The 26,550-nt window shown below is 38.2% G+C and overlaps 1 protein-coding gene across 2 annotated transcripts in view; it reads right to left on the bottom strand.

Annotated features, from left to right (window-relative positions):
- Positions 1-26,550, bottom strand: part of LOC126338961 (zinc finger protein 16) — a 112,592-nt gene that overhangs the window by 65,856 nt on the left and 20,186 nt on the right. Inside the window, exons 1-4 of one of the 2 annotated variants that reach the window (XM_050001592.1) lie at positions 19,962-20,035; positions 14,075-14,189; positions 3,470-3,789; positions 2,325-3,371 (exon numbers count right to left, since the gene is read on the bottom strand). In XM_050001592.1, coding sequence (XP_049857549.1) covers positions 2,325-3,371; positions 3,470-3,789; positions 14,075-14,098 — 1,391 coding nt within the window. In that variant the 5' untranslated portion in view covers positions 14,099-14,189; positions 19,962-20,035. Of the gene's footprint in view, positions 1-2,324; positions 3,372-3,469; positions 3,790-14,074; positions 14,190-19,961; positions 20,036-26,550 lie in introns of those variants that run through there. The other variant, XM_050001593.1, reaches the window with a different exon arrangement.

Here is a 26,550-nt window from a genome sequence, read left to right as displayed (position 1 = left end):
GGTGTGGTATGCTGCACATTTCGAGCCACGGTTCACCTTGATGATGGAGTTTGTGGAAATGACCATCGACCTAGATTGTCGAAAATGTGATTTAACCGAAAAGCAAACAAGTTTCTGTTGATCAGCAGTCGAATGCTGATGGTCCCATGCCCACTGCAGTCATAGTTGATGATGTAGTTGGGTCAACAAATGAACATGTAGTAATGGTCAGTGGCAAAGCTCATTGTTCAATGATGTACAAAGAACGGTGTGCTCCGAAACACTTGTTCGTGCACCAACACTGTTCTCCTTCAGCAGAGATGCTGCATATTACCATCTATCCTACTTTACAGAGCACATAAGCTTCTTAACCCCACATTCTGTAAAGAGTAGTGAATGTCCAATCATTTAGCACCTCATGGCAGTTTCACTATTCTTCTATCTCTTCCCATAGATGCTAGGATATTCGTTCAGAGGCTCTGTGTACTAATAATCTGCACTTTGCCACAGTCACTCATCTGAGTGGATTTCTCCATTTGCAGCCCATATCTTTGCTGGGGTGACCCCCATCCAAGTCTACTCCACTTACATACTTTTACTACAACATCACGTGTCACAACGGCACCAGGCAGCATCCAACATTGCAGTGAGCAGTGGTCATAATGTATTGACTGATCAGCGTATATTACCTCTTGCTCAATGGAGCTCATTAAATAGGCATACCACATTTATTACAAGTTTTTCAACCCAGATAAAACTATTAACCATTAATTACTGGAGGAAAATAAACAGTAACTATGAGGTGTCATGGAACTCATACAATCAACATCTTTGCACTGCACAGTGCAACAGATGCCTGTGTTTGTTATGCGACAGATGAACTGCAGTCAGCTGAAGCCTTTGCTCACCTTACACACACACACACACACACACACACACACACACACACACACACACACAAAAATCAACAAGCACCAAATCCTAGTGGATGAAAACATTAACTACGTGACATACTAGTCCATTAATGACATCTAGTCGAGTAATCATAACATAGTCAAATTAGACATTACCTGTGATTGTGCCAGGACTTTGAACACCAGTGTCAACAATTTTGTGACATTACATCAGGGTTTGCTACAGCTCAGTCTGTCAGCATAACTTTTTCCATTCACAAAATAATTATGAAAATCAGTAACCAACCTTGAACGTCACAATAGGTAAATCAGTAAAAGTTATTCTGGAGCTCTACATACAGAAAATAAATGTAATCAATTTGTAGTTTCTGTCAGAAGTCATTAGATTCTGCGACTCCCACACCAAATTGGTTATGACTAATGTCAAAGAAATGCCAACACCAGCACTCTACACAAAATACACTGACACAGCAAGTGCACTTTAGCCTCATGCTCCATGAAACATTAAAAAAAAAAATAGTACACACAAATATCCAACATAATAAATGATAAAGCTTTGAAAGACAAACTCTCACTTTTTCCCCCTTTTTTTCCAGCCTTCATAAGACTGCGTACATTTAACCATTTGTCCAGTTCTTTCATACCCATCCCAGCATGTCGCAAGTGAGAGTTCGGACAGTTGATGTGGTGTTGCAATTCTTCAAGATTCTGAGGTTGGAACATAAATGTTACCCTCGACAAAACCCCACACAAAAGAATCGCGAGCCATCAAGTCCAGCAGCTGTAGTATCCACTCGAGCAGTGCCCAGTCAGCTGATGGATATTCAATTCTGCACTAGGTCAGTATGGACTTTGGGCCATTTCACAACACTGCTTCCCTCATACTGTTCACTGTGTTCCCCCCTCCCCCGTCCCCCCTGCACTGTCCACTGTCGTCCCCCCCCCCCCCCCCCCCCCCTGCACACCCACCCATTTTGCATTGCATGAGTCGCTTGAATTTCTTCAACCACATCACTATGCTGTTGTAAATTGGTGGTGTCTTGTGAAACTTGCTATAGAAAACTCTTTGCACATTAACTACTGACTGATAATGGGCAAATTCTAGCATCAAAATGTTTTCTCTGCCATTTCAAGCATCTTTGGTTGGTGACACCACATTCAACAAAAACTTGAAAGTGTCTTTTACATACAGTACCATATGTTCATTGTGTTTAGCCATTTTAAACTATTTCATGGACTTCTTATCCTGCATAATGTTCATTAGACTGGTCTTAGCTTGTAAAATGGGAATTTGTACTGACACACAGCCATACAGTTTTCTGGCCTTGAATTTACAGTGACAAATGATCAAACATGCAGCTGTAATACAGGTAAATGTATTTAAAAACAAACAAAAAAATGTTAAAGAAAACATTACATTTTGAGACCTACCTTTGATGCCTCCTGAGCAAATCCTGACGCGGAAATTTCACTCCACATACATCACAATGGAATTCACTATACCTCTCCACAAAGGCACTAGAGGCTTCATATTTTCCAGGATGTTTTGCTTTGGAATGGTCACGGAGAAGATTTACATCCCAAAACATTTCACCACAGGTGTTACATTCAAAAGGACTATCACCAGCGTGGATCCTCACATGAGAGCCAAGTGCCTTCTCTCGAGCAAAACCAACACCACAATGTTGGCAAACATAAGGCCTTGTTTCATCAACAACAGGCCAGCGTGGTGCAGGCGGATCTTGATCTTCATTTTCTGATTGTTGTGTGGAATCTAAAGAATATGAGGAAACATTCTGCTTTAACAATTTCACATCCTCTTCTACATAACTGTGAGCAGAAATGTTCACACTATTCTCATTGGCATATTTTCTTCTACCAGAATAGCTGTTGTAATTTCGTTGTTTTAAGCCTTTGCCACTTAGAGTGCGTCCTCTATTCCCTCTATTTACATGATTATTTTTCCTCTTTCTCATCTGATTCTTCTTCCGGCGACTTCTAGCTGTACCTTCATTTTGAGAATAACTCATTCTACCAACCCATTCACTTTCATTATCTACCTCAATCTCAACTTCCTCTTCATGGACATCATCTTCCTCTTCATCCTCATCATCCTCCTCCTCTTCGTCTACTTCTTCTTCTTCACCTTCATCGTCTTCTTCTTCTTCTGCTTCCTCTTCCTCTTCATCAGTAAGCACATCCCTGCCAGGTGCATATGCATGTATTTTCATGTGATTTATAAGATCACACTTGCGACGATATCTAGCACCACACATATTGCAGCCATGAGGCCTATCAGTCTGATGAGCCACCATATGGTTCATTAGATTGGCTTTCTTTCGAAAACGGCGGCTACAAAAATCACAAGGATATGGCCTAGCAGCTAAGTATGAGTCCTGATCCTGGGGTAGAGGAATTTCAACATCTTCTGTCTCGTATTTCAAAGTGTAGGAGAATTTCACCTCGTCAACATTATCGCTGTAAATAAGCATACAACAATTTCAACATTAACCTTGGTTAAAAAATTTCAAAATAGTTGGTTCTAAGGTAAAATCAACACTCAATTAACTCTTTACCTCTCCTCAGTTGGGACAACAACGTCACCCCATGTTTCACAAACAACTTCTTCTTCCTGAATATCAAGAAATCCCTGATCTGGAAATTCATACTGAACAACTTCAATATCTGGCTGCGTCACAACATTGATGTTTGGTTCAGGAACACTATTTTGAGAAAATGTGGCACCATTGTTCTGAGTGTAAAGCAAACAATCACTTGGTATGCCACAAATTACTTCTCCTTCACAGCTTCCAGGCACAGTAGCTTCCATGCCTTCTCTCCAAGCTCTATGTGCTGCTGGTATTCCAGATAGCTCACCCACAGGATCAGTCATCATCTGTTTGCAGAGCACAGCAATGACTTGGCTGTTACCACTTAAAATTAAACATTTTTATGGTAAGAATTTCTTTAATTCAGAGTATGAACAGAGAACAAAAAAATCTAGTACTCACTATAGTGTGGCAAGTGAAAACACATAAAAGATACAGAAACATGTAAACTTTCGGAACTGGTGGCTCCTTATGGCAGAAATGTTAAATGGAAAGGAAGACTGACAAAGAAAAAGGGCTGTCAAGTTTTTCCTTCATGCCTCTAGCTTTCACTTCAACCGTTCTGCCAGAAGAAGGTACACTTATGAAAGAGATATGTCATCTCTTCCCACTCAAAAGAGCAGTGAGCATGGGACTAAGAAGAAAATAACAACACTTATTGGCAACTTCATTAATCATGGATATACGAACATTACTTTATCACTTAAGCTGTCATGGAGACAAGGTGTTGGTTACACTTTACTGGAAATAATACACTAATGTTTACTGTTGTCCTGTTTATTGATGACTGCTCAAAAATTTGCAGATGCAATTTCACAGTCACTGTGTTACCATAGAGCACTAGGCTAAAAATGTACAATCTGAATACAATGGAACAGACATCAATCTGAGAGAAGAAATTCCTTGTGAAGGATAAATGGCTTTTTTAAGATCCCTGTGTGCACATATTTTTGGAACTGATGAAACCAGACCACAGAATTACTTCAACATCCTCCCTTTCAATGTCAGGTGCCAGTCACGATATGCGTAGCACAAGTTTTTGACATCACTTGCCGTCTCACAGCAGCAAACACAAGTATAAGCTTGCCTCCTCACTTTCTGGTTTTCTGGCATGTAAAGTATGATCTTACCATCGCCAGCAGTTTCCTAAGCGAAAGTTCCAACTGATATTGCACATTCCCATGAGTTGATTGACACAAAATAACGGTCATGCTCTTTACATGGGCTCACTGCTTCAACAGCTTAGTGCATGTACCATATTCTAGATGACATGATGGAACGAGCCATTAAGAATATTACCTTCTCTTCAGTACAAACAATGGCACTACTCTGTGGAATCTACACCAGGATGAGCTACACTCTGCAAGTTCTCAGAATAAATATGCTTGCTTATCTTCTTAGCATATTTTTTGTAAGTTGTATAAATTTTTTACCCTCTCAAATCACTTACTGAAGGTTCTGTGAAATGTTTTCTTAAGAATATTTTTTATGATTTCTCAAAATGTAACCTATGGATGGTTTCTTTCAACTTTGGAAAGAAGATAAACCACATCCAGGATTTGAGTGGATTGCGAAGTGTCAGGATTTGGCACTCCACATGAAACAAGCAAGGTTTTGCTGCACCATGAGCAACCATTGCCTCCATTTCTTGTTTCTTTAGTGAAGTATATGATGGTATACTCTGTTGTACTAACCTACAGTTGCTACTACCACATTACTTTTGTGTGTGACTGTGAAAATGTGCACTCTAACAATGAAGAGTTGAAATTCAAAAGATAGCATTAGTTATAGCACCGAAATGCTGATGGGTATGCTTTTTATTGCTGCGACAAGTTTCAGTCAGAAGCTGATCTTCAGTCAACCTTAACATTATCTGAAAAGTTGTACAATTTAATTTTTGGAGACAAACATACTCACAAAAGTATGTTTTTTATGATTTTTTACTCCAAGGAACCACATAATTGTTTGTTTCCTGTAACATTAACCTTCAATATTATTTCTTTGCCAAGAACTTTCCTGTACAACTTTTCCAATAATGTTACTTTTGTGTCAATAACAAAGAATACATCCTTGCAGCAGCTTTTGTTGCTGAACAATAACGTTCTTCAACTACCAAAAAGCTTCCCCCACCCTCCTACTTCCTCCCCTTACTTTTGCTGAAGGTAGTAAAGTATGGCAGCTGCTTTGTCTCTGAGTCTAATAGAGCTCAGATTTGTGCATCTGAATGAATAAACATTTTAAGAAATATTTTCAATACAACTAAGCACGTAAACTTTTGGCCAGCAAGCCTTTTCTGAAATAGACAACGCACACGCATGCAGACATGCATGCACACGCACACATGCACACACAAACGCAGCTACACGCATGACCACTGTCTTTGGCTGCCAACGACAGCCAGACACAGCTGACATATGTGCGTGAGCTGTTTGCGTGAATGTGTGTGTGTATGCTGTCTATTTCAGAAAAAGGCCTTGAGGCTGTAATCTTATATTATTAGTAGTTGTTTTGTTCTGCCTGTGTGCAACTCAACACCTCCACTATAGGGTGAGTAGCAATCTATCCTTTTCATAATATTGTCATTATTCCATCGTGAAGGATGTTATCAGTTGAATGCTAAAGTTATGATTATATTAGACACAACTGTGTAATTTCTTGACAGCGTTTTCCAGTAACATCAGCACTTTAAAAAAAAAAAAGTAATAAATGGGCACAAAAATTATTCAAAAAACAAAATGCATGTGCAGAACTAACAATGATGTCGAACAGCAGACAAAAAAAGTAATAAATGGGCACAAAAATTATTCAAAAAACAAAATGCATGTGCAGAACTAACAATGATGTCGAACAGCAGACATTTTAAACTCTAACGTTTGGCAATATAAGCATTATGAGTTTCAGTCTTTGGCGATGAGTGCTTATGTAGATAACAGGTTATAAAGTTGGGTCTTTTTTTCTTAAACATTCTGTAGTAGATAATATTTACTGACACCTGGTAAATGTGGCAACAAATGTGCACATTCTAAAACAATGAAACTATCAAGATTAAATTGTATATCTAGAAATTAATTATTTTTGCAAGTGCACTGTACAGATGGTTTTTAGTGAATGATATGCAATATTGAGTGAACCCTTTCACAGATGACAGGTCTTTATGAGGTACATTCTTGCCACCCCCACCCCTGCGTTCCACTGACAACTGATACTTGAAATGTAGGGGGTATAGTAAACAAAATACTTTTATGTAAGTTTTGTAAAAGTGCTTTTGAACTACATCTCTCTTACCCTTCATCATCATCATCATCATCATCTAAGACTGATTATGCCTTTCAGCGTTCAGTCTGGAGCATAGCCCCCTTATAAAATTCCTCCACGATCCCCTATTCAGTGCTAACATTGGTGCCTCTTCTGATGTTAAACCTATTACTTCAAAATCATTCTTAACCGCATCCAGGTACCTTCTCCTTGGTCTCCCCCGACTCCTCCTACCCTCTACTGCTGAACCCATAAGTCTCTTGGGTAACCTTGCTTCTCCCATGTGTGTAACATGACCCCACCATCTAAGCTTGTTCGCCCTGACTGCTACATCTATAGAGTTCATTCCCAGTTTTTCTTTGATTTCCTCATTGTGGACACCCTCCTGCCATTGTTCCCATCTACTAGTACCTGCAATCATCCTAGCTACTTTCATATGCTTAACCTCAACCTTGTTGATAAGGTAACCTGAATCCACCCAGCTTTCGCTCCCATACAACAAAGTTGGTCGAAAGATTGAATGGTGCACAGATAACTTAGTCTTGGTACTGACTTCCTTCTTGCAGAAGAGAGTAGATCGTAGCTGAGCGCTCACTGCATCAAGATCAGCCTGACTAAATTAGTAGATTCAGTGCATACCTGCTGCCCCATCCCAACAAACATCTCCCTCTTTTTATTTATGGACATAATACAATAGTTAGCAATTAGCATTAAATTTGCAACTTTATCTGCATTTATTTATATTAACATTAACAGAAAGATTTTCTCTCTTGCAAATCAGGTTAAATAATCACACTGAAAACTAAACACTACAATACAATATTTTGTCTCATATTTTCACAATTATTTTAGGAAATTGGTGAGAAGTTCAACATTGGCCACAAGTCAATGGCTCTCACAATCTGATTTTAACCAGTTTGTCCCCACAGCCCTTTCCTAACTTTTCCATGAGCAATGAAGGAACTAAGAAGTGATGTAACTGAAGCAGCGGCTCAGACAGCAGTAGATATTCTTCTATATGTCACGTCTCTGTGTGTGACTGTAGCAGCTTGGGAATTGGGGAAATAAACAAGGCTCATTGCTTGTGTAGGATCTGCTGTAGAGATAGGAAGACAGTGGAACAGGAGGAGAAGATTGCTGCCCTTAAGGCGGAACTAGATAAAGTGAAACAAGATCTGGAAAGGTTAAGGGGGGAGAAGGGAAAAGAGAGGTTTTAGAAGAAATAGGAATAGGACGTCCTCAGACAGTATGGTTGTGAATGTGGAAAACAGGTTTGATCTGTTGTCACAGTTGGAAACTGATGAGTCACAAATAGATGTAGGATTAGGCGGAACACAACAAACTTTCAAAAAGTGTTTGAAAAGTAAGAAGTCAGAAAAAGCTGTGAAGAATAAGAAGGAAGTTTTGTTTTTAGGTAGTTCACCTGGTAGAGGTCAACTGTTGCAGGATGAACTAGGGTCAGGTTACAAGGTCACAAGCTTTTTTAAACCTAGTGCAAGTCTGGATAAGGCAATAGAGGATGTAGGTTCACTTTGTAAAGACTTCACAAAGGAAGACACTGTGGTAAAAGTCGGTGGGGCAGGCAACAGCATAGATAGGAACCCTAATTATTCAATTGAGAGTGATCTGGTAAAGATAGCTTCAGCGACAAGACATACTGGTATTGGGCTTGTGTATGTTCTGAGGTGCCATGACTAGACTCATTAAAACTCTTCTGTTAGAAGAGTTAATTTAGAGGTGGAACAGCTGCTTGGATCAAATATGGGGTCTCATATTGGTGTGGTTCATGTTGACTCTATCAGCAGGTGCGACTATACTAGGCATGGCCTTCATCTCAAGAGGAAAAGGAAGGGAAAACTGTCTGGGATAATTGCAAATAACTTGAGAGGGGCACTGTCACAAGTGGCGCTTACAAGAGACAGATCAGCAATTTTTTTTTCCCCCCCTTCGGTAGGGAGGGCAGAAACAAAAGATGTTCAGAGACAAGCAGAAAATGACATTCGCATTGATAAAACAGGCAAATTTTAATGTACACAATTCATGCAGACAATGTCTGATTGAAACTAAAGATACCCAAAAATTGGCAGGAAAATTAGGTTCATCCAGTTGTAATTCAGCCAGTGCACAAAATCAGTTATCACTATTCCATCAGAATATCCGAGGACTAAGGGGTAAGCTTAATGAGCTGCTTATTTGTGTTGAAGAATTAGAGTCGAGCAAACCAGTTGATATAATCTGCCTCTCTGAACGTCACATGATCACTGGTATAGATATGTTAAATGTTACGGAATTCAAGTTAGCTTGTTATTTCTGTACAGAAAATATGGAGAAAGGAGGGGTTGCCATATTTGTAGGAAACTGTTTTGATTTCAAGAATACTGATATTAATAAATTTTGCTCAGAGCAGAACCTAGAAGCTTGTGCAACAGAAGTAGTATTTCATAATAAGTCCTTTATAATAGTAGGTATTTTAACCTCTTCATAAAAAATCTGGAAGCTCTGCTGTCAATAGTAAAAAACAAGAAAATAGTAGTTGCTGGGGATTTTAATGTGGATTTATTGAAAAGCTCTGTCAGTGAACAATCATTGAAGTCAGTAACACTATCATTCAATTCAGTTCCTATTGTGAACTTTGCTACTAGATATGTAAATGCTCTGAAACTGCTATTGATAATATCTTTGTAGACAAATCTAGGGAAAAAAGTCATATCACGAAACCAATAGTAAACGGACTATCTGATCATGACATGCAGCATCTTATGTTAAATGTTGAAACTTGTCAGGACAAAAAATCTATTAAATCTGATTGCAGGAGGGTAATAAATAAGTCAAAAATTGAGAAATTCAGGAAATTGCTCTCAGACATGGACTGGATAAATGTTTACAATATGTCTGACTCAAATGGAAAATACAAAGCACTCATTAATAAAATTGCCTCCACTTTTGAAAATTGTTTTCCCCTAAAGGTAACTCAAATCACACTGAAGTCAAAAAATAAACTGTGGATTACACAAGGAAAAAGATATCATGTAGGACAAAAAGGAGATTGTATATACTATCTAGGAACAGCTCCAATGTTAGAATTGTAATAATGTATTACATACAATACTGCAAAACATTGAAACTTGATATTCAGAAATTAAAGCAGATTTATTATGAGAAAAAGATAATTAAATAAGGTAACAAAATAAAAACTGTATGGCATATTGTGAAGACAGAGACAGGTGGGGCCAAAAAGGAAGGGAAACAGGTAGTTCTAAAAATAAATGAGACTTTGTTAACAAGTACATGTAAAGTTGCAAACCTCTTACACAAAAACTTCATTTCTGTTACTGACAGCTGGGGTTATCAGGTTCAGTGAACTGTGCAATGGAGTACCTGAAATCAGTCTTTAAAAATAACGTCAGTAAAATGGAAATGACACTCATGTCTCCCAAAGTAGTAGCATTCATCATACATCCTTAAAATCTAAGTATTCCAGTGGGTATGATAACATATCAACAAAGTTAATCAAAGAGTGCTCATGTGAGTTGAGTTCTATCTTAAGTTATTTGTGTAATCAATCTCTTATCAGCGGAATTTTTCTAGACTGGCGAAAATATGCTGAAGTTAAGCCTCTTTACAAGGAGAGGGATAAACAGATACCATCAAACTATCAACCAATTTCACTTTTGATGGCTTTCTCAAAAATATTTGAACAGGTTGTGTTAAGCATCTGACTGCAAATAATACATCGTCCAAGTCACAGTTTCGATTTCTGAAGGGGCCTTTTATAGAGAAATCTATTTATACTTATAGTGAGAATGTACTTAATTCATTAGATAATAAATTTGAAGCTACTGGCATTTTCTGTGACCTGTCAACAGCCTTTGACTGTCTCAACCACAGCATTTTCTTATGCAAATTAGAATATTATGCTGTCACCGGTAATGCTGCGAAATAGTTTGAGTCTTATCTATCTAACAGGAAACAAAGGGGGTCAATGCGAAATACCTGTGCAGTAAGCAGTCAGTCTTCATCTGACTGGGAATTAATTACATGTGGTGTTCCTCAAGATTCCATCTTGGGTCTGTTACTTTTTCTTGTGTACATTAACGGCCTCTCATCTGTGATAGTGTAAGATGCCAAGTCTGTTTTGTTTGCAGATGATACAAACATTGCAATAAGCAGCAGGGCAAGTACAGGTCTGGAAATAGCTGCTAATCAAATTTTCACTGGCATTAATAAGTGGTTTAAAGTTAATTCACTGTCATTAAACTTTGAGAAGGCCCACTATATGCAGTTCTGAACCTGTGAGAGATTTCCTTACAGCATGAGTGTGACATATGAAAACAGGCAGATCGGAGAGGCTGAAAGTGTTAAATTTCTGGTATTACAACTCGATAAAAAATTCAGTTGAGAAGGGTATACCACAGAATTGCTTAAGCACCTAAACAAGTCTGTATTTGCTGTGAGAATGATGTCAGATGTAGGATATATAAATATAAAAAAAACTTACATGCTTTGCTTACTTTCATTCTATTATGTCATTTAGGATCGTATTCTGGGGAAACTCATCAAACTGAACAAAAGTTTTTAGGGTGCAAAAGCATGTGATAAGAAACATTTGTGGTGTAAATTCAAGAACATCTTGTAGAAACCTGTTTGAGGAACTTTGTATTCTAACCACTGCTTCTCAGTACATTTATTCCTTAATGGAATTTGTTGCAATTAATACATCTCTTTTTTACAATCAATAGCTCAGTACATAATATCAATACTAGGAATAAGAACAATCTACGTAAATACCTAAACTCAGGTACCTTGGTCCAAAAAGGGGTTCAATATTCAGGAACACACATTTTCAATAAATTGCCAGCAACCATTAAAAACTTGGTTTCAGATAAAGCACAGTTTAAACATAGTTTGAAAGACATTTTGACAGGCAACTCCTTCTACTCCACAGATGAATATCTTAACAGAGATTGTTAAGCCAGCTTAAGCAAAAATATCTGTTAGATTTCAGTTTTGAGAACACTAGGTCACAACAGTCAAGATTAGGTATTTTATTTATGATATATTTATTAATAGTACATAACAGTGTTTCATTCTGACAGTGTGTTAATTCTGTAAATATTAGCAGTTCCAGTTTACTGCATTGTATTAACCTGTTTCGACTATCTTCTGACAAATGACCAGGGCAGTAAGTATTCTATTCAAATGTTTTACGTTTTTATTTTATACTTTCTGACATTTTCCACACCCACGGGAATCATCTCATTTTTGGGTCTATGGAATGAAAACTGAATCTAATCTAATTTGGAAGAAGACAAATTGAGCATTTGCAAAAGTTACAGAGAAAATTTTATATTCATGACTGTATTTTAAATGTTACTGCATGATTATAGTTTCTTTTTGTTACATAACAGTCATTTCACAGTTGGTTCTATCATCCTTAACTGCACTAAACGAATAGTGACAAAATACGATGGTGCAATCATTGTACAGGACATCGGCTCACTGAGTGTCTGCTGCTGCTTCGTCTGCCTAAGGCTTCACTTATGGATTTATAATCTTTCTTTAAAGTGGCTCCCTAATAACCTCACAGACCAACCAAGGAAAACATCTGTAGCACTATGGCAATAGATATTGCAATCCAGGTTATCCATATGACACACAGTCACCATTCAGCCATACTACTTTATACATATTGCACAAAAACAATGCTGGAGATCCGGCAACTGGAGAAAATGTCAGCTACAAAATTAGCAATATGCCACCACTCAAAATTTCTCTGATGTACGCAGCTAAAGTGGTACAACACAGAAAATTTACAATCTCTGGTAATTGTAAGTAAGAAACTCTTTTAAATTACTTCATTATTTTTGCAGTTCTGAGAAAAGGCAATGAGGTAATGACTGGTAGGTGTAAAATTGCGTGGGCAACACTGCTTATTTCAGCAGTGTTTCTAAGTTAATAATCTGATCCTTTCGACACACACAGAGAGAGTGAGAACTGAAGACACTTGGGAGATGCCTGGATGACATCAGACAAAAAGGAATACCATTCAATTACTCGGAACAGTGTGTAACTGTCAAATTTTTATGATATATTCATTTGACCATTTTAGTGACAAAGCAAGGAAAAAATTTTATATTGCTAAGCTGAGGAAAAGAGATTGTTACAAGCTTGGCACAAAAAAGAATGCAGAAATATCAACAAGCAAAAGTTAATAGAAATTTGTGCATCTATAAAAAGACTGATGCAGAAAGTATACAGCTGCTTCCACCATCTTGCATCAGTGAAAGATCTTGCTGAGAAGCAGAGAAAATCCTCATCCTATGTAAAATCGGTAAGTGGGTCGAAGGCTACTATTCAGCCAATTGTCACCAGCCTACTGAGGCAAAAAAAGGAAGTGAAATAGAAATTAAATTTCATGTTCAAAAATTACTCGCACAGGCAAATGTCACGAAGGCTCTTAAATTTCACATTTAAATGTGACAATGTTGGTTGAGGATTGGCAAATCCAATGAATTTAAACATGAAACATGATTGCCATCACGAACTGATGAGTAGTGTAGCCCACGGTGTGCGTTTGTCATTGCAATAACCTTCTCATATATCTTATTTCCAATTTTGCTGAAATTTCTGACAACATAACCTAACATAACAAAGTACCAACTAACTTAATTAACGAATCATAGGAAATTACAAATGAGCATTGTGATAGGCTACTGACAACCAACTATGATCCTTCACATTTACTTCCCACTGCACCAACATTTACTAACAGAAGCATGCAACAGAAAGCCAGGTAGGCCTACACCAGGAGTGCACTTTACCAAAAATATAGGGAACTGGCATTTGCAGTTGAATGCAGAACAATTCTACTGCCACCAAAGTACATTTTACGCAAAGATTGCAAAAACGAGACAGGAAAATTAGAGCTACAGAGGCATATATCACTCACTTTTTCCTTGCTCCATTTGGAGGGAGCAGGAAAGGAAATGACCACTGGTGGCACATGCTATCCTCTCTGCTTCTGCTATACATTTTGTGGCATCTTGTCGAGTGTTACATAGACGTAGATGTATGAAAGTATAATATGTGCATTTAACTTGAAAATGTAATAAATGACACTGACACCACACGAATATGTTGCCATCAAGGTGATAAGCAGTACATTATCTACTTTGGAATAAGAATTTTTTTCCAGCCCGGTCCTTACTCCTTACCCATATTTCTCAAACTAAGTAAAGCAGGTGCAGACAACTTTACACTATGAAGTAACACTATTTGAGTGTCAATTAACCAATATTCATCTTATTGTAAACCTACCATGAAATGCCCCACATGTGGCATGGGTGCTATGGAATACACAGATGGAAATTATGGTGCAGAAGCATCAATCATTCCACATTGGCTGTCACTCCATCAGCAGAAGAAGAGTAAGCTGAAACATCCATATATTTTATTAATTGCAAAAACTTTAATTAATTAATTAATCACCATATGCAACAATCAAATTAGAGCAATTAAAATCAGTTACGTCAATAATGTTTCCCACTAGCATAGTCATCACAAATGCCAATAGGTGTTTCTTGGTCATACTTCTAGTCTTTAGCTGACTTATGATGATGATGGTTTTTGCCGTATATTTGGCCATTAGTGCTCTTACTAACAGATGATATGATGAGTGAGATTAAAAAATCAAATTAAGATCAAAATAAGATTAGTTTAAATTTTGTATCATCAACTTTAATGTTGTTTCCAGAAACTCGTGCATCTGCACACTAAGACAAAACTTTAGCATCTTTTGAAAAATAAATAAAATTAAACAAATGAAGAGCAACACATTCTTAAATTAGTAAACTGGAAGTTCTCCATAACACAACAGTATGGCACGGCTTTAAGTGGGCCACAATCTTCAGTGGAAGACTAGCTGCTGTGGAGATGGCTACGGTTTCAACAGAGTTCACGAAGCCCAAGAAAGCTTTACATCTTTATCTTGTTTATGCAAGAAGAGTGTGTCCTGGGCAAACTTTTTTACTACGTACATTCTTTAAATGGTCTGAAAAACATTCTGCAAATTGTAACAGATAAAGAAAGTCAATCAGCACACCCAACTCAATGGCTGAGTTTATGAGGATCACGTAAACCTCAGCAACAACACTAACTTTTGTGTCATCATAGTGTTTGCTTGAACTCCAATAATGTTCAGGTGACTGATTAGAACAGTTAAAAGGGGCCAAACAAGGCGATCATCGGTAACTTCTTCCTTTAATAATACTAGCCAACAGTGAGAATGTAACTGGGATGGAATAAATGTTTGTTAACTATATATCAATCACACTGATAATGAAAACGAAAAAAAAAAATACTTGATTTAGCTCTCATCCCAAGGGGACTACACTTAATTATAATTATATTTTATTAGAATTTTTGGTCAATCCCTTCCCATATAGGCTGCGAAATCCCAAAGTGAGATGAAGTTTCAGGCAACAACAGCTGTGTGTATTTTGTCGCTATTTTTAGCCAAGGCTTATAGCAACAAGGGGATGGAAAATAGGAAGGTAGGAGTGGAACATGTTTCATTTAAGCGCAGTTTCAGTCTAATATGAGTTGTGTTCTGTTTGTGTGCAAGAAGAACATGTTACTGAAGTGTAGTTAGTGTGTATGGTTATAGCAATTCCTGTTATTCAAAACAAAATGCATACACAGTACTGACAGTTTTTGCTACATTTGTAGACAGACTAAATTGAAATCGTAAAGTAGACAATTATGCCATATATTAGGAGGGCATACAGACTGTACTTTGGCAGCAAAATCTGGGACCAGGACAAGCCCTGGGCTCCCCATGTCTGTTGCATGTCTTGCGTCTCGTGTCTTCATTAGTGGTTGAATTGTAATAAATCCTCCATGGGCTATGCTATGGTACTCCCAAGATAAGTCTCCCTTGACATATACTAACATACTGTTGGCCATGCGACCAGGGCCTCGCAGAGACAGATCGCCTATTCCTGTCTTACCTTATTGTGATAGTGCTGAGAGCAGTAATGAAACTAGTGCTACACCATCACCGTCAAAACAGTGTTCTTTCAGAAATTCCGATTTTGTTTGTAACGATGAGTGTACAAAGGTTCACAAAATAACATAGTGAGTAGTTAATGGCCTAGTAAAAAATCTGGAATTACCGAAAGGTAATGCTAAACTGAGAAGAGTACAACAGTGGATGAAGACAGTAAATGTGACTGTGTTCTGTACCCACCATATGCCACTCCTTCCATTTTTTGAAAGTGAAAATAACTTGGTATTTTGTAGTGATGTACAGACTAATGGCAGCTATGGGCACTGACTATAAAAGTATACAGTGGAGGTTGTTAATTGACTCCTCCAAACTAAGTCTCAAGTGTGTGCTACTGCACAATGGCAAAATGTTATCATTGATTCCAACTAGGTATGCACCTTATTGTGAAAGAAACATATGATAAACTGAAACAATTGTTATTGTGAGTGAAGTATGAGAAGTTTAAATGGCAGATTTCCAGGGACCTGAAAATCATAGGCATATTACTTGGGCTCCAACACAGCTACACCAAATCCTGTTGTTTCTTGTGCCTCTGGGATAGCCGCACTAAAGCAGTTAATTAAAGGAGAAAGACTGGCTTAGAGTCAATCACTTGAACCAGGATCTCACTATTTTATGTGTGAAGCGCTCGTTGAATCCTAGAGCACATTTCCCTCTGCTCTTCATATAAAATTAGGCCTAATGAAAAACTTTGTTAAATCCAAGGACAAAATGGGGAAGCATTTCTCTATTTGCATGAGAAATTTCCAAATCTTTGTGAGGAGAAAATAAAAGAGGGGATTTTCATGGGTTCCTACATATGGAAACTGTACAAAGATGAGCTTTTCAACACAATCCTAGCAAGTGATGAAAACTTAGCTTGTGATGCCTTTGTTAATAAACTTTCTAAGAAACAAGAGGGGAGAAAACTATCTTTTGCAACTTATCTGCACTTCTACAACAGACTGGGGTGCAAACATGTCTTTTAAGTTAGATTTCCTAGAGTTCCACTTGGACTTCTTTCTGATAAACACAGAGAACACTTCCACCAGCAAATTTCAGACACGGAAATGAGATTCAAGGGAAAGTGGAATCCATCAATGTTAGCCTATTACTGCTGGACACTAACTTGAGAATCAACTGCAGAAAGCTACAAATGCCAGGCAAAACAGTTGTGCCTTGAGTGACCTTCCTCCATGGGATAACACCAAGCTAAATTCATGCATACGCCTACAGACACAATAACGTAAAGTTAATAAACTTCAAAACGAGAACTGATCTTGCATTTTCATTAACATTTTCATTATCAACACACCAAAAAACACAAAGATTAGCCGTTGTCATGCCAGTTACAGTAAAAAAGTAAAATTCTGTTGGCTCATATAATCATAGCCTACAGGATTCCATTAGGGGGAAATAGCGGACAACCAATTTCATCTGTTGTGGTATCATCTGATGCAAAGAAATCAGGTGAAGAAGTAAAATGAAGGAAAAATAACCACCAAAAGTAATGAGATACAGCGAGGTCAGGGAGATGGTACCAGACGATAATACTCTGAGTTCCCCCCCTCCCCTTTCCACTTCCCAGGACTTATCACGCTACTGCTACTGCTGCTGCTGTTGTTGTCATTATCTTCTTCTTTAATTCAAAGACTGATTTGATGCAGCCTCCATGCTAATCTATCCTGTGCAAGTCTCTTCATCTCTGCATAAAGACTGCAACCTGCATCCATTTGAGGCTCAATACTGCAGCAAAGTCTTGGTCTCCCTGTACAATTTTTACCACCAACAATTCCCTCCATTACCAAACTGATGATTCCTTGATATCTTGGCATATGTCCTATTCAACTGATCCATTCTTTTACTGAAATTGTGTTCAATTTCTTTTCTCCCCAATTTGTTTCAGTACCTCCTCCTCAATTATTTGATCCAGCCACCTAATTTTCAGTATTGTTTTGTATCAACACATTTCAAAAGCTTCTATCGTCATCTTGTCTGAACAAAAGCTTCTATTATCTTCTTGTCTGAAATGTTTATTGTCCATGGTTCACTTCCATACAAGGCTATACTCCACACAACCTCTAGAAAGGCCTTCGCTCACTTAAATTTATATCTGATATAAACAAATTTCTCATTTTCAAAAACATTTTTCCTGCTATAGCCAGTCCACATTTTGTATCCTTCCTGCTACGACCATCATTAGTTATTTGCTGCACAAATAGCAAATCCCATCTTCTACTTTTGGTGTCTTATTCCCTAACCTAATTCCCTCAATATGGCCTGATTTAATCCATGTATACAGTATTGAACTTGTTCAGGTATAGGATTATTTTAGTTCCATGGCAGGACACCATTCATATTACTTAAAATTTGATGGTAAATTTGTTTATGTGATCAGTTCATGAAATTTATCAAATTTGTGTTGCACAACTTCATAGTTTAACTCACGCATTTTCTGATTCTGCAACATAGTGGTCAGGTAGAGATAACTGTCATGAACTTGGAAGAAATCAGACCCACATCTCGTCTGGCAATCCGATTTCTGATTACATCCATAAAAAGTAGTAAAATACAAGAAGTTGGGTGAGGTTCACCATTTTATAACAACCAGAGGGTGAAAGGAGCCTACCTTGTGGTGGAAGATCAGCTTCCACATACAACTGGCAGCCCCCACCCCCAAAAATCCAGTCACGGTCGAATGGAAGTAGAAGGCTCAAGTCACAGACCCACAGAATGTGTGAAGCCTTTGAAATCACTGACCTTCGAAGATTCAGCATAGATGAATTTTGAATGACAAATTCTCTAAGAACTAAGATCTACATCAACAGAACTGCATAGCATGGTTTTCTCAATGGAAAACTGGAAGCCGTGGATCAAGGCTTCCGATTTCTCTTTCCTTACAGCATCCGGTAACTGGTATTCAAGATGTAGTCTATAGTTGGTATTTAACAATACAGATGGTTGAAGAACTGTGTGAATATAAAAGTCAGTGACCTACACGGATGGTGAGATCATAGACCCGACAGCTTCTGTGAAACTGTTCACTGAAAACAGTCTCTTGTGTATGGAGGGTACTCTAGGATGCAAATGCAAAAACAACTGGAGACAGAGAATATGGCTGATAAAGATACGGAAGCAGCCTCTGAAATACTATTCACACAGCATGGTAAGCACATAATAATGACATGAGATGTCACACGTGTTTCTTAAATTAAAGAAGAGAGTAATAAGGTATTGGCAACAGATGGAAGATTTTAATGGATTCTAAGAGAATTAAGTGGTCAGTTATGGAGCAGGTCTCCATAAATTTGGACTGTGTTTTGGACAGAAATACACAGATCATGCAGTATTAGCTGGAGGCAGTTTTAATCTACCGAGTATAGACTATGATGTCACTGAATTCACTACAGGTGATATGGACAGTCAGTCTTGTATTTTTGAACACGTTTTCCGAAAATTGCCTTGAAGAACTAGTTAAGAGAACCCACACGAAGTGGAAATACTTTCTTCCTTGTAACTACAAATAGACCTGAGCTTATCGACAGTGTCAGTATAGAGAGGAGGACTAGTGACCACAACATGATAGTAACGATGATTATTAATGTTAATAGATCCATTGAGAAGGCTATGAGAGTATTTGTGCTAGAAAATACAGATAAACGGTTGTTAGCATCCCATTTAAGATAATGAATAGGTATCATTTAGTTGCAATATGATGAAAATAGCGAATTTATGGGCAAAGTTTAAACTGATTGTAAATCACACTTTGGGGATCTGTATGTCTAGCAAGTGGATTAAAGATGGAAAAGAACCTCTGTGGTTTAATGATCAAATTTGGAAAATGATAAGGAAGCAGAGACTGTTGCACTTTCAATTCAAAAAAGAACACGCAAATGTGGACACACAAAAATTAGTAGAAATCCTTGTGTCCGTAAGGTGATCAATGTGCAAAGCACATAACAACTTCCATAGTGAAAGATCTTGCTGAGCACCTAAGAAAACTCTAGTCACACATAAAATCACTAAGCAGGTCATAGGTTTCTATTCAGTTACTCATCTACCATTCTGAGGTGGCAATACAAGACAGCAAAAGGAAAGTTGAAGTTTTAAATTTCACATTTAAGAAATCATTCTCACAGGAGAGTCATACAAACATACCGTCGTTTGACTGCAGGACAGGCTCCTGCTTGGTGGACGTACAAACAGGCATCCATGGCATAGAGAAGCAACTGAAAGAGTTGACAGCACATAAGTCACCAGGTCCAGATGGAATCCAGTTACAGAAAGACTCTGCAGCATTAGCCCATCACTTAGCTTATCGCAAATCTCTCACAAACCCTAAAGTCCCAAGTGACTGGAAAAAAGCACAGGTGACTCCTGCATTTAAAAAAGGTAAAACAACAGACCCACTTAATTACAGAACAGTATTCTTAACATAAGTTTGCTGCAGAAATCTTGAATACATTCTGAGTTTGAATATAATAAATTTTCTTGAGACAGAAAAGCTTCTGTCCACAAATCGGCATTGATTTAGAAACCATTACACATGTGAAACTTGGCTTGTCCTTTCTCTTATGTTATCATACAAACCAAGGATGGAGGGCAACAGGCATATTCCTATATTTCCAGAAAGTGTTTGACACAGTGCCCCACGGCAGACTGTTGACAAAGCACAGAGCATAAGGATTATATTTCCAGATGTGTGTGTGTGTCTCGAAGACTTTTTAAGTAATGGAATCCACTACACTGTCCTCTGTGGCGATTGTTCATCAGAGACAAGGGTATCATCAGGAGTGTCCCATGGAAGTATGATAGGACTACTCTTTTTCTCTTCATACATAAATGATCTAATGGACATGGTGAGCAATAATTTACAACTGTTTGCTGATGACACTGTGATGTACATGGTGGTGTTATTTATAACTGCTGTGATGGATGGCAGCTTGCTCTAAATGTAGAAAAATGTAAGTTAATGTGCATGAGTAGGGAAAAAACAATCCTGTAATGTTTGAATACAGCATTCGAAGTGTGCTGACTGACGTCACGTCAATCAAATATCTAAGTATAATGTCGCAAAACAATATGGTACGGAATGAGCACATTAGGTTGGTAGTATGGAAGGCGAATGGGTGACTTCATTTTATTTAGAGAATTTTGGAATAGTGTAGCTCATTTATAAAGCAGACTGAGTACAGAATGCTAGTGTGATCCACTCTTGAATATCCCTCACATGTTTGGATCCCAACCAGGTTATATTAAAGGAGGAAATCAAAGCAATTCAGAGGCATGCTACTACATTTGTTACCAGCAGGTTCAATCATCATGCAAGTACCACGGAGATGCTTTGTGGAATCAAATGGAAATCTCCAGAGAGAGAAGACGATACTTGTTTTGTGATGCACTATTGCAGAAAATTAGAGAACTGGCATTTGAGGCTGACTGCAGACCGATTCTACTGCAGCCTATGTACATTTTATGCAAGGACCACAAAGATAAGAGAAATTAGGGCTCACACGGAGACTTACAGATAGTCATTTTTCTCTCACTCTGTTTGTGAGTGGAAGAGAAAAGAAAATTACTACTAGTGACGCATGATACCCTCTGCCACACACTGTTTAGGGGTTTGCAGACTATGGACGTAGATGTAAACAAAAGAAGTCTTATTTCAAGAGAGCAACCCATCCACCAATGCACCATTCACTGATCTAACTTTCACAGAACACTCGTACAGCTGATGGACCACATATGCATTTTTACCCTGTTTCAAGACTGGGACAATTGAGCTTTACTTGAATTATGTAAGGAACTCATCCTCACATTAGATATGATAAGACACTACACAAATGCGGTGTTGGTAATCAAAGAACATACCTTGTAGCATTTAACTGAGCTTTCTATCAAGTGCCCATCCCCTTCTCATGTCCAAGAACCGGAGCACTGAGGAATTTCCAGTCACTAAAAGGAACATTACATGGTTTCAAACATTGTGTAAAGAAGGGCAGGTTGTTATCCTCATGGCAGATTTTGTGGGGACAGGAGATGGTTTCATGGCTGTGAGACACAGGCGATTGAGTGAAGTGTACAGCAAAATGTTCCACAATAACAACTGGGTCAGTATGAACACTGCCATGTAAAAGGATAACAGGAATACACTAATTAGCCAATACCTGTGAAGAAGGAGCATGGATCTGTATGGTACGGACATAACTTTCTCAACATTTCTTCTTGTGTTTTATGAGATAGTGCACCCAGGCATTACACCTTTTAAAAGGTAATGTTTTTAATTGGCAGGTACCACCTACATTGTTCAAATGCAACTTGTGATCTTTGATTGCCTTGGTGATTTATTGTGTCCATTATCAACGAAGGAAGATGAGGGTTTCATATCCTGATGATTCCAAGGTCATTAGAGACAGACCACAGGAGCAGAATGTGTCAAGGATGGAGAAGGAAATCTGCCACAGCTTTCCTAAGAAAACATCGCATATTCATCTGGAGCTCTTTAGGGAGATTGTGGAAAACCTAAATCTGGATGACTGGACACATATTTGAACCATCATCCTCCTGAATGTGAGTCCAGTGTGCCAACCACTACACCTCTCATTCAGCCTGTGTCCATTATGGGACTGGTTTCCAATGAAGTATTCCCAAGGAACTGGGATCACTAACTGTGCTGCTTTTAATACTGTAGTAATTGTATCCTGTGTTATGTTATCCACATTCTCCAGTGAAGTGGCATCAGTTGGAAGAAAGGTAATCAGCTTTCTTAAGGACCCATTGTGACGGGCGTTCATTCTGGTAATGGCATGGGAGAGACATGCCAATCAGTAAAAGATCACTTTTGCAGTGGTTTCCATGTAGCTCAGCAGGATTGAATGGACCGGGACTTCAACCTAGATTTTCCACCTTACATAGGTGATCACCTTAACCACTTTGGCAGGTGATCACCTTAACCACTTTGGCATGCACAACCAATGGCCAGACCCAAACTTCAATATGTCGTTGTTCTTGTCTCACAACCTGATCTTGTACACACTTCACATAATTCCCTTACAATGGAAGACATTTTAATTGAAATTTGCTGCCTAGTATCCATGGATAAATATGATATTGTATTGACTGTGTTGTTAAGAAGAGTGATATGATGTTAATTGAAATTTGCTGCCTAGTATCCATGGATAAATATGATATTGTATTCACTGTGTTGTTAAGAAGAGTGATATGATGTTCCTTCAGACATCCTTACAAGTCCAAAGGAACATTGTAATCTTATTTGTAACAACACAGGCCCTGCAATATCATAGTCAGTTTGGACCAAAAGGAATCAGAGTGTATACTGACGCTTGTATTTTGGCTTTCAAGAGGGACATACTATCTGAAAAGGTAAAGGTATGCTGCGGTAAGGTAAAGTTGCACTCCCTCCCTTTTAAGTATTTGCATCATGGGCATATGTCTTCACACTGCACAAATTGACTCATCTGTGGATGTAGATGGCTACTGCAGCAGAACACTCCATGCATCCCACCACTAACGTGGAAGAGTGTTGGAACTTAAATAGTGGTAACTATTTATTCACAACCGATACTACACAACAATTTTCACTGTCAACATTGCCTTATACAGCTGATGGTTGTTCACATTTGTAACTGTGAATACATTTCATGTACAAATTGAGTATGGTGGACACGAACGGTACTTCGTTGTTCCAGGTTTTAATACAGTTCTCTTGTCTGTAATGTGAAGTTGTGATGGAAAATAAACACACTGGATTATGGTGAGACATTTGTGATGAATGATCAGGATGGAGATGACACTGTTTTTCACAGGAGAGCACTGCCTGCGAGTCAATGATTAGGAATGAACACCATCATATTTTGTTAATACAAGTTACTTCCCCAAACGTTTTTCAAAAATGCTGAAGAAAAAATTACAATTTTGTGTCCAAAAAGAATTCAGCATCAGTTCAGGTACAGACTAGGTGCTTAGGGGGATATTTCTTACCATTTCTTTCAAATCTACTTTTCTCGCATGGTCTGGTCATGGAACAGAAAGTCTGTGTGTCATACTTTTGTGCATTGATACACTCTATTCTGTCTGGTGAGAATATTTTGGTCTTACAGTTACCAGTGTGAGAAAGTCTGGTCGTTTTCACTGCAGATCATCTGCAATGGTACCACACTCTCCGTTCAGGGATTTTACCATGTGGGGCACCTAGCCACAGAAACAACTGTGTGGCATGGTAACTGTTTAACTGTTGCCCAAGAGCCCTTGTGCTCCTAACTCTGCAGGCATATACTCCTTGGCACGTATGGGGAGTTTCCAGCTCTGGCACCAACCGTGCACGTCCTGAGCTGCCAGAGGGCTGCAACTGTATGGATATATGACAATTCCCCTCCCCTTCTCCCACAAAAGATTGGCTGTCATGTTCGATTTTGTGAACAACAGCTGATTCAGACAGAACTGCACAGTGGGTGGAATGTGAACACACTGGGGAAGTTTCCCAACATTACTGAAAAATTTAGGAGAGGTCTAATTCAGAGAGTTGGCAACCAAATCTATACCACAGGTTGGTCACGGGAAAAGAAACAGTCAGAGACTAGGATTGCAGCACTGGAATCAGGAAAAATGGTTAGCTGCTTTAACATTGTAGAAATATCTTAATGATTGCTGTATTGTTTTTTACTATAAATTGTTTCAACTTTGTTGCTCATTAGTAGTTGAGTACTGATAGTGGGCAACATAACTTTGAAGCCATAGTGCATACTGAAAATATTGTCAGATGGTTCTATGTGACTCACTAGCTTTGGTGTAGATGTCACTGCTACAGATTGTCCCAAAAACCCTTTTGCTAGTTTGATCATTGCATGGCATTCTTCTACAGTAAGGAAGTTCATGCAGACCCAGAGATGGTGCACCCATAGCCTAGTTGGAACTAAACAAACAATCTGTAAAATGTAGTAGAAAGAAAGCTATCTGGACTCCAACCCTCCCACAGAGGCAATTTAAGATGTCTAATACTTCCAGAGTTTTTATTTTAGGACTCCGCTATTATGGTAACCATGTTATCCTTACATCAAAAATGAGACTTAGAAACTACACTGAAATATTAAACTGATAAACTGTGGTAATAGTTTTGGTGCTGTAAAATTAAGACACACACAACTGCAATGGACAGACATCATTTTATTTGTACACAATGAAAAATCTGTTTCTGAGTGCCTATTTTGATTGTGATTGCAAGACTGCGAAAGGCGCAGTGTCATAAAATCTTCTGCAATCAGAGAACACTTCACTGGGCTCTTCCCTGCATGAACAAGCCTCTACCCCCACAACTCAAAGGCCACAAAGTTCACTACAGATAGTTTGGACTGCGTAAATCACAATAGCCTTTTAAGTAAATTAGAATTTTATGGTGTAACAGGAAATGCTGCAAAATGGTTCAAATCTTAGATCTCTGGCAGGAAACAAAGGGTATTATTAGGAAAAAGACATGCATTAAGCTATCAGGCATCATCCAACTGAGAACTAATTACATGTGGGGTTTCACAAGGTTCCATCTTAGGGCCTTTACTTTTTCCTGTGTATATCAATTACCTTTCATCAGTAACATTACCAGATGCCAAATTTGTTTTGTATGCCAATGATACAAATTTTGCAATAAATGACAAATCAAGTATAGTCTTAAAAAGATCAGCTAATAAAATATTTGTGGACATTAATCACTGGTTCCTAGCTAATTCTTTGTCACTAAACTTTGAAAAAACACACTACATGCAGTTCAGAACTTGTAAGGGGTGTCCCACGAGTATATGCCTAACATATGATGACAAGCAGATAGAAGTAGTGGACAGTGTTAAATTCTTGGGTACAGCTTGATGATAAATTCAACTGGGAGGAGCACAACACAGAACTGCTGAAGCATCTTAACAAATCTCTATTTGCAATGTGAATTGTGTCAGACATAGGGAATATAAAAATGAAGAAGCTGGCATACTATGTTTACTTTCACTCCATAATGTCATATGGGATTTTTTGGTGGGTTGTTCACCAAGCCAAGCTAAAGTTTTTCTGGCACAAAAGCGTGGAATAAGAGTTATATGCGGTGTAAACTCAAGAGCATTCTGCAGAGGCCTATTTAGGGAACTAGGGATACTAACTACTGCTTTCCAATATATTTATTCCTTAATGAAATTTGTCATTAAAAATAGATCACTTTTTCAAACCAAAAGCTCAATTCATGGAATCAATACTAGAAATAAGAATAATCTTCACAAGGATTTAAAGTCACTTACTCTTGTACAGAAGGTGCGCATTATTCAGGAACACACCTTTTCAATAACTTGCCAGCAGCCATAAAAAGCTTAAACAACCAATGAAATTCAGTGTAAGAGAAGCCTAAAGGATTTACTGGTGGCCAATTCCTTCTACTCCATTGATGAATTTCTCAGTAGAACCAACTGATGTGTAAGTACAATACAACTTCTACACCATTTCAGTACAGTTCAAAATGGTTCACATGGCTCTGAGCACTATGGGACTTAACATCTGAGATCATCAGTCCCCTAGAACTTGGTACTACTTAAACCTAACTAACCTAAGGACATCACAACTATCCATGCCGGAGGGAGGATTCGAACCTGTGACCATAGCAGTCGCACCTAGAACCGCTCGGCCATCGCGGCCGGCTTCAGTGAAGTAATGTGTTCATTGTAAATAGGTATTGTAGTAGTTCTATTAAATGTTTATT

The sequence above is a fragment of the Schistocerca gregaria genome, chromosome 1 (genome assembly GCF_023897955.1).
Source record: "Schistocerca gregaria isolate iqSchGreg1 chromosome 1, iqSchGreg1.2, whole genome shotgun sequence".
NCBI classification, from domain to species: domain Eukaryota; kingdom Metazoa; phylum Arthropoda; class Insecta; order Orthoptera; family Acrididae; genus Schistocerca; species Schistocerca gregaria.
Note: the sequence above shows the minus strand (reverse complement) of the source record. Positions and strands in the feature narration are given on the sequence as shown.